This window comes from Gymnoscopelus braueri (assembly GCF_963280865.1).
Source record: "Gymnoscopelus braueri genome assembly, chromosome: 24".
In the NCBI taxonomy this organism is placed as follows: Eukaryota; Metazoa; Chordata; class Actinopteri; order Myctophiformes; family Myctophidae; genus Gymnoscopelus; species Gymnoscopelus braueri.
Genome location: NC_137626.1, coordinates 21544658 through 21554657, shown reverse-complemented (window position 1 = coordinate 21554657; position 10000 = coordinate 21544658). Strand labels below are relative to the sequence as shown.

The following is a 10000-nucleotide window of genomic DNA, read 5'->3' as shown; positions in this document are numbered from 1 at the left end:
GTTTTTTAAAGCAGTTTTTTACTCAAATCTTTGCTTCTGGGATTCGAAATGTCTTCTAAAACAGTTTTTTTTTTTTACTTAAATTGCTATAATATTAGTGGTTCTCAAACTTTTCACTTTTTTCATGTCAAGGACCACCCAAAATTATATGTATTTGTCCGCGGACCCCCCCCCCCCATCTCAAAATATTTTGTTCCAAGGACCCCCACAGAAGCAAAGATTTGAGTTATAAATGTAAGTGCACACATTTTCACGATTCTTTTTCAAAAATAGCAGATCTACAAGCTCATAAGCTGCCGTATGAGCTTGTGTATCTGCAATTTTTGCTATTTTTGAATATTCAAAGAAGATTGAATGGGTTAACCAGACGTACATCGACAGTGGGTGCTGGATTAACAGTAGAACATAGTTTAAGGATAGACCCCGTACACCAAGCAATGACTTCTTCATTTAGCAAAACAATTAGACAACATTTCAATTCATAGAGGAGAATTATTTCGTTGACTTTTATTAACCTGACAAAGATTCCCTATGGATCGAAATGTCAAAATGTGCGCTAAATAAAGAAGTCTAAAGTATAGCAACTATAGTTGTCTTTTGATGTTATGGTACGGTATGGTAGGCCAATGTATTATATGGTACGGTATGCTATGGTAACGCACGCTATGATACGGCACGGTATGGCCAGTGCCATCTATTAGAGAGTTACGCCAACTCCGTTCACTTCTTCGGGCCAGGTCTTCTACATACACATACATTGGCGAATAGTGACAAATCCCTAAACCGGAAGTTCTTGGAATGCATTGAAGTCGACGGCTCCTTGTCACTATTTCCAGCTACATGAACCACGTGACCGACGCTGTTTCTGACCCCTCATTGGCGCAACTCTCTAATAGAAGGCTCTGGGTATGGCATGGTATGGTAAGGTATGGTATAGTATGGTATGGTATGGTATGTATGGCACTTTATTATATGGTATGGTATGGTGCAGAACTGCATGGCATGGTACGGCATGTTAAGATATAGTACAAAGGTTGGAGTCCAGTCCACTACAACTGTTACCATCTCTTTAGGACGCTATACCACACAATAAGAGACATTTGAACCCCACCTCTAGTTACTGGCTAGTGGCCAGTGTGGCTTCTGGCACTAATTCTAGGGAGCTAGTTGGGTGGAGTGGGGCGGGGGAGGGTAGGGGAGGGGGGCTGGGTTGACTGGCGCTTGCCCTCGTTAGTGGAGCAGAGACTGGGCTTGTTGTGTGTTTGATCCCAGTGGGATGGAACTTCAGGAGACGACAGGAGGCCAGCAACGGTATTAAAAACAGTAGCGCAAAGCACAGCAGTAAAACAGCTTGCTCCACTCTGATTGAATAACAGCACAGCCAAAAAAAAAAGCAGAGAGACAGAGAGAGAGAGAGAGAGAGAGAGAGAGAGAGAGAGAGAGAGAGAGAGAGAGAGAGAGAGAGAGAGAGAGAGAGAGAGAGAGAGAGAGAGGAAAAGATGGATAGAATCAGAGAAAGTGAAAGGAGTTAATATTCACTTTTATCATAAATTTAACTTGTATTGTTTGTATTATTATTGAAGGGTCTCACCTTGCCGAGCATTAAACAGAAGGTGTGTTCATACATGTGTATATTTCCGGGCCTTCAGCAAACAGAGCTGTAACTTTTTGCAAGCAACATCTCATATACCTGTGAGCTGATAACACAACCATTTTCAACATGATAACTTGAGTATAACATTGGGTTAACATTTGTGGCCAAATGAATCTTTTAATCTGACACGATCTGTAACAGGACTTTCTCAAAGGCTCAAAGCTAGGCTCTTGATCTTGTAAGGACTTTTATAAAACCAACTAGACACAAGGATCTGATATCTGCTCTTCATTGAGGCCAATTTGAACATTCCTTGTCCTTTCATGCGGCCGAGATTAATTGCATCTAGTCCTGTTTTTTTTAAATACTTTTTTGTTTTTTTCGGCCTTTATTGATAGAATTACAGTAGACAGGAAATGGGGAGGGAGAGATGGGGAGTAACACGCAGCAAAGGTCGTCGGGATCGGGATTCGAACCCGCGACACACTGCATTACATTAGCAGCCTAGGTGCCCAGACAGCTACGCCGGCCGTCCGGGCCATATAGTCCTGTTTGACTGATTCCACGAATGAGATCAACCAGAAAATATTGCACCGTGCTTAAATTATTTTGTCTTTGAATACAGCAAAGTCTACCAGTGAATCAGTTCACAAAGAATCTCAGCATTATGTACAGTCATGTTGCGCTTAGTTAAAACTGATCAAAAAACTATTTTCTAAAGTTTTCCATGCAGGAGACTGGAGTAAAATTGGTCCAGCATACGTATAAATTATATAGGAAGGAATTGTTGAGGTGAAATTAACAGTGCAGTAAAGGCTACTAGACAAAAGCAGTTTTCAACCATTATTGCTGAGAGCGCCCACAATCCTCTCAAATTCCTTTTAGCACCACTAAACATCCCCCTGAATAAATTCTTCACTTTGAATGGAGAACATAAGAAATAGGATTACACAACCTACGCGTATAATTTATTTGAATGGCTTTTCAAGAGGTTCTTTTATGCAAGAGTTACCATAAACACCAGGCGACTTTCTCCTATACTGTATGCTCATTGTGGTCCCTTGACAGAATACATAAGAGACACCATATTCCCTCCAGTGCTTATTATATCAATGGCCAAATGACCACAGGCCAAGCTCCATTTAACCACATAAACCCTTTGTTAACAGTGGGTCTGTACTTGGCCTGCTCCTTTTTTCCCTTTACACCAAATCTCTTGACCGACATCGCCTATTGTGACCAGAATAGAGCTCTAGGGTTCATGTGGTTAAAAGGCAAAGACTGGGTCCCTTTCATCCTCTGTAATTATAGATGTCTTAGCTCTTATTTCTGTTTTCAGAATTAGAGAAAGTTGTTTATAAATGCTTAACTGATTACATTGCAGAATTTATTTATTGGACAATTTCCAGACTGGTTGCCATTCTAAACATAAACCAGTTTGCTTACAGTACCTAGAGTTAACAAATGGTCTCCTTTTAACAACAGATGGTGGTATTGTACTTGACTTCTGCACTACCTTTGACACTGCTGACTCTGAAAAACTACACCAACCTTTTTAGAAATGTCTGAATTAGGGACTCTATTCTAAGTTGGTTGATAGAATATATTTTAGACAGGATGTTCTCTTTTGTTCTTTTATTTGCATTTGTTCATTCTCTTTATTTCTCCGTTGAGTGCTCCAAGGTCCAATCCTAGGCTATATTTAGTTATATATCCTCACTTGATTTTTAAGGTCAAGTACAGATATTAAATGTTGGATTTCTCCTCACCTTTGTCAACTTATTGATGGCCATGTCTATAGCTGTTATCTTTGGCACACCAAGAGCAGCTTCTAAAATCGTTTTAAAATCTGTTGGCAATCTGGCAACCAACATCAACAGAGTGAAATAAATTTGGCAGTCTTCTTTTGGCCTTGAGGACGACATCCGGCGTTCTTTCGTTTCCTACTCAGAGAAAGGTATTTGTGACATTTGATTCACCTCATATTGACTACTGTAGCTCTCTGCAAACTGTACAGCTCTTTGTCATCTCACAACTCAGGTATTTAGCAGATGCTAGTTCCATATGTGTGCAAAGTCAGCCAACCAACAGGGGTAAGGGGTAGAGAAATTAGAGTGCCAAGAAAATAAGTGCAGTATATGCTACAAAGTAACTGGGATAGCAAAGTAGACATAAACCCTACAGCATAAATAATATACTTAGCATCTGTCTAAAGGTAAATATTATTGGTTATAATGGAGCAGGTGCACAACATCCTGAGTAGCAGAAAAAAGAACAGAGCAGGGCATTAACCGTCTGTTACCCTGAGCTGAACCTACGCTGAGCCAAAGAAATACACACTGGATACCGTTCAACACCAAATATGTTGGAGACGAGTTAAATATTTATAATGTGCCTGAGTGTGTGTGTGTGTGTGTGTGTGTGTGTGTGTGTGTGTGTGTGTGTGTGTGTGTGTGTGTGTGTGTGTGTGTGTGTGTGTGTGTGTGTGTGTGTGTGTGTGTGTGTGTGTGTGTGTGTATGTGCGCACGCACTGTGGAATGATGTAAATGTTCCATATGTGTGCCTGGGTTGACAGCAGTCAGTGATGTAACGGTTTTAAAGGGAGCCTAAGAGAGAGAGAGAGAGAGTGACCATGAGAGAGAGAGAGAGAGAGAGAGAGAGAGAGAGAGAGAGAGAGAGAGAGAGAGAGAGAGAGAGAGAGAGTCTGGGTTTTCCTCTGGCTCCAGTTTTAGTCCCAGAATCAGTGCAATGTCTGCCCCAAAACCACATGCTTGTCAGAGCATGTGTGTGTGTGTGTGTGTGTGTGTGTGTGTGTGTGTGTGTGTGTGTGTGTGTGTGTGTGTGTGTGTGTGTGTGTGTGTGTGTGTGTGTGTGTGTGTGTGTGTGTGTGTGTGTGTGTGTGTGTGTGTGTGTGTGTGTGTGTGTGTGTGTGTGTGTGTGTGTTGGCAGGGAGCCTGTCTTTCCCAGGCAGTGGGTCAGGCAGGCAGACAGAGTGTGTTTGGGTAGGCAGGGCTTAGCTGGAGAAAAACTCCTTCCTGGTGCTCAAAGAACTGGATCCCAGGGACAAACGGGGAGGACAACCAACAGACAAGACAGACAGATGGTGAGACACAGAGAAGGACAAAGACACGGACGGGGGAAAGGGAGACGGGGAGCAGTAGAAAGATGTGTCCCACAGGACAAATGGATGATTCACTTTTTTCCCCCTCTGCTTAAAGCAATATCTTCATATGTGCTCTGCACTGAGCTCTGCTTTTAGCTCTGAGGAGCATGCATGCATGAGGAGTTATCACTTTTAGACAGACAGAAAGACATATAAGACAGAAAGTGAAAGGGACATATAGCATGTCAGGACCAACACAGAGACAGCTGACGCGCGTCTAACCAAGATTTAAGTCACATTTAACCACATGAACCCTAGTGTCGATATTCTGCGCATGTCACAATACATGACATTCAGGTCAAAATAGGCAAACGTTCAGTGAAAATAGCAAATCTGCAAACTCTCAACGTGTTCGGGATGCCATGCATTGTGAGCTTGTAGATCGGCCTAGTATAGACCCCTGGGAGACTCCGGTCAATAAAGTAACTAGGGTTTAAGAGGTTAACTCCATCAAGTCAAAACCTCTTCCTGAATTTATTGAATGGAATGAACTAATTAATTCAGCCCTGGCAGCATGGAGGCGGGATGTGCCAAAGGAGTGGTGCAACAACACAAGATCTGCAAAAACACCTTATATTAGGGGATTTTTTTGAATTAGATACAAAGTGTGTGTGTATCAAATAAACAAACAAACAAAAGCATGGTATTAGTTATGATTAGCTGATTGCAATTTTGGTACCATGTCGGTAACAGGGTCCATGGACAAAGTCTCAGAGAAACTTTGATCTGTAGCTGCAATTATTAGTGGGTGTTTCAGAGCAGCTGGATGGATGGATGATAAATAATAGAAAGCACTTTCAATCAGAGAGACATACCAGAGTCCTGGTCCATCTTGATTGACAGGGCAGGGCTCTGAGGGGCGGAGTCTTCACTGAGAGAGTAGCTGTGATCTTGCTGGATATCTGGCATAGAAAAAACGAATCAATTACAGAATATTCTTTTTAATATAGCCGCAAGGGTGAAGATGAAAGCTGCGGTGGGCCTAGCCCTAGCCCTGTATTAAAGATAACTAACAGGTTTTATGATCGGATAAACACAGCCAAATCTGTTCCAATTTCGGCAACGCAGTCGCCCCATATTGTTCAATTTATTTTGGGGACATTTCAACAACTTAATTAAACATATCCACCTAGTTTGGTGATGTTTGGACAAACTGTCTTTGACTAATGGACACATTTGCACTAGGCCCATGCATGGGTTTGGAACTGACTTCAAAATCATTTTACACACATGATTCAACAGTGTCATGAAGGTCCTGAGGGAGTTTTGTAATGATTTGTAATTTGCAGTCAGATTTGCGCTACGCTACGCTCATTTGTTGCATTTGTAGCGGCCCTAGTGATCAATCTGGTTGAAACTTTCAGGGTATGTTTTAGGTACTTATGTAGACATATCCTGCAAGTCTGGTAACATCTATTAACCCATTAATACCTGGAACGCATCTGTGTCACTTTAAGATTTATTTGGCTATTCAAAAATAGCAGATATACAAGCTCATAGCGCGGCACCGAGTGCCGCGCAATGAACTTGTAGATCTGCTATTTTTGAAAAATCGTGAAAAAATATTTTTTTCAAAAAAATGTTAGGATTTAGATTTTTTTAAATAATCGCCTCAGGTCTTAAAGGGTTAAAAGCAGTTTAAGTATGTTTGTATTTTCTAACGTTATATAATTTTTTACAGTACAAACTTCAGATACTCCATGTTTGCTTTGTGTTGCAGTTGATATATTGGTACTCAGAAGAAAGAGCAAAGGAAACTACCTGGGCTGCCGTCCAGGTCCATGTGTAGCGGTGAGGGTCTGTCTGCCAATAGGGGACGCTCTAATATGTGATCTTCAAAGAAACTGCTGAATAATTCACTGCTAAAGTCATCCATCTGGTCAGCTGAGAAAGGCTGGAGGGTGGGAGGGAGGGAGAGTGGAGGGTGGGGGGTCGGTTGAGGAGAGACAGGGAGAGAGATTAGCCATAGCATGGAGTAACCCTGGACAAACATACCATTCATGTTTCCTTTGAAGAAGCTTCTTGACCCATTCAATCCGGGAAAGCATCTACAAAAACAGGTTTCTGAAAAACCTATGTTGCTATATCAGTGGCGCTCAAACTTTTTCATGTCAAGGACCCCCAAAATGATATGTATTTTATTTGGCCGCATACCCCCATCTCAAAATATTTACTTCCAGGGACCCCCAGAAGCAAAGATTTGAGTTACAAATGTTTGCTTTAATATATTCAAAGATTTTAGATTTTTCAAAAAATAGCAGATCTATAAGCTTATAGAGCTATGAGCTTGTATATCTGCTATCTTTGAATAACCAAAGTATAAAATAATGGTTATAGCTAAAATCTTAAATGACACAGATGCGTACCCGGATTGAATGCGTTAACAGCTCAATGTGGCACATTCATGAACACATATTGATACATTTGATATCTATATCATATTTGTGTACATGTGTAAACATTCGCCAAGGCAGTATGCAAAACACCACTTGTCACTTGCACTCAGGGCATTCACAGATGAAAAAATATACTAGATAGTAATTGCACTGGCATAAACCTTGTACGTCCAAAACCGTTACTTTTCAGGAAATGGAAAGAAAAGAACCTGTGTTCCAATGGATCCAATCTAGTTATTTAATCACAAGCTCTTGTAAATGTAATATTTATAAAACCCACAGACAGACTTAACTCCTTTCAACCTGACGTCCCTAATTCAGGCACGTCATTTTAGGTGAAAATATTCACAAATATTCACAATGTGAACTTGTACTGTAGATCTGCTATTTTTGCTACTTTTGCTGACACTGTCGTACTGTCGTAAAACATAAAAATACATGCAGACACAAGATCTCTGTACGACAGCGACAATAGTCAGGAGGAAGACTAAATAGTAATTGACTCACCAGTTAGTTCATGCATAAATATGCCTTATTAATTGACTGCGCAGGTAAAGGAGTCACAGCTGGTAAACTAGCATCATCAACAGACGTTATCCCGAAGAAAACATGGGCCTACGTCTCAAATTCACATCAAATATTTTCACTCTCATGTGTAAAATATCTCTGCGTCAGTGAAGAAATCCACTGACTTCCCCCCTGAATTCTTGCAAATCTCACTTGTTCAGAATGCCAGAATGTCTGATCTCAGTTTAGTGTGCGCAAACGTGAGGCACTCTTTACGTTGGATAGGTTGCGGCTCCGCTGAAGCGGAACGAGACATTGAGTTGCTGTGTGGACACAGTGAAAGTACCGGAGGGGTGAGGATGTTTGACTTGAGGAAACGGGAGAGCCCATGATGATATATTTAGCCTCTCGGTGTGTATGAATGAGTCACTGAGCTGATATACAATGTTCTGGAAGACAAGGGTAGCACGGTGATCTGTTTCCACTAGTTTAGACACACACACACACACACACACACACACACACACACACACACACACACACACACACACACACACACACACACACACACACACACACACACACACACACACGCGCGAGCGAGCGTCATGCAAGTTTAACACCACAACGTCTCCCTAGGGATCGATCAAGTATTCCGTCTGTCCACCATATCTGTCTGTACTGTATGTCTGTCTGTCTGCAAGCACACAGGCATTTCCACACATACAGTACATACACACGCACGCACGCATGCGCGCACGCACACACACATGGTGCACATACACAATGACTCACTCTGGGATTAAATAAATACATGCATGCACATGGTGTGTACACACACACACACACACACACACAGTGACTCACCCTGGTATTAAACAAACATGCATGCATGCACATGCACATGCTGCACGCAGACACACACACACACACACACACACACACACACACACACACACACACACACACACACACACACACACACAAATTGGAACCAATTACCATAGTCAACTAACAAGCTATTCTCGGTAGCGTTTCAGAAGGAGGACATTTGCGAGATGGAAACATGAGCAATGCAAATAGACTAATGTCATTGAATTAGAAACCGCCACCCTCCTCCTACCTCACATTGCATTCCATGCAGTTTGCTGGTGCTCTTTCTCAAAGCCTCTCACACTGTGTGTGCAGTACTCTACAAACTCTTAAGTGTTCATTTTACCACTTGAACTCACTTAGTTGACCGGGCTCTATAATAGGTCCACTCCATTTTTCCCCCTATACACCGTATAATACATCTAAAATATACTATATAATAAGAATGGGACACATGTGACATTTACACCTGTACAACAACACAGGGTACACAGTAGAACCAATCGATCAGTCATTATACCACAGTCATCAACATTAGCTTGTATTTGGGGACGTCCGGGTGATGCAGGGGAAAAGCACTCGCCCCACAACCGCGGAGACCGGGGTTCCATTCCTCCACGGTCCGTCTCGCTCTAGTCCAGTGGTTCTCAACCAGTGGACCGGGGACCACCAGTGGTCCTTGAGGGGGTTCCAGGTGGTCCCCCAGCTAAATGATGGAGAGTTGGTAACTAAATGGACCCTCACAGATCTTTAACTCTTGAGAGCGTATTACGGGTCCATTTGGTTTCATTTTACGCTCTCAAGAGTTAAATTATTGTTAAACATCTGCATTACTTGATTAAAGAACTGTAATTTTGATCAACATTTGCCTGTTGTCTCTCCTATGGTACCAACATCAACACAGCATGGAATTATGGACAAAATCGTATCCAACGACAACAAAATATTCTAAGTCTTGGGTCTGAGAGGCTAAATCTCATCAAATGGTGAATCCGTGGCTCAAATGCCGAGTAAATAATGGACCTCGATATGAAAAGGGTTGAAAACCACTGCTCTAGTCCAAGAAACACAATTGGCTGCGGGTGGGAAGCCGGCAGGGGAGTGTGATCTCTGTCGCTGCACCAGCAGAAGCCAGCAGGGGAAGCATAGCGTGTTCCTCTGCACACGTTACACCAGACTATTCTGAAGCCAACCAACCAAGAAGGCACGCTCACAGCGAGGCCTTGAGGCTTTGCGAGGCAAGCGAGTTCCCCGTGGTGGTGAGCAGCCGGTCGCCTCGTGCGTCGACAAGCAAGCCATGGTTCGAAAGAATCGGCTATTGGTAAACGGTGCATTTATATAGTGCCTTTATCCAAAGTGCTTTTCAATGTGTATCGTGCAGTACATTCAACCATCTACGCACACACATTCACACGCCGATGGTGGAGGAAACCGTGAAGGCGCCGACCCATCGGGAGCAGTTAGAGG

General features: G+C 42.4%; 1 protein-coding gene across 2 annotated transcripts in view; it reads right to left on the bottom strand.

Annotated features, from left to right (window-relative positions):
- The window catches only part of creb3l1 (cAMP responsive element binding protein 3-like 1), a 52671-nt gene that overhangs the window by 27579 nt on the left and 15092 nt on the right, over positions 1-10000 (bottom strand). For both annotated transcript variants that reach the window (XR_013932772.1, XM_080423115.1), the window contains exons 2-3: positions 6519-6651; positions 5573-5659 (exon numbers count right to left, since the gene is read on the bottom strand). Coding sequence is in view for 1 of the 2 variants with exons in the window: in XM_080423115.1 (XP_080279241.1) it covers positions 5573-5659; positions 6519-6651 (220 nt within the window). In the remaining variant the exon portion in view is untranslated. The remainder of the gene's footprint in view (positions 1-5572; positions 5660-6518; positions 6652-10000) is intronic.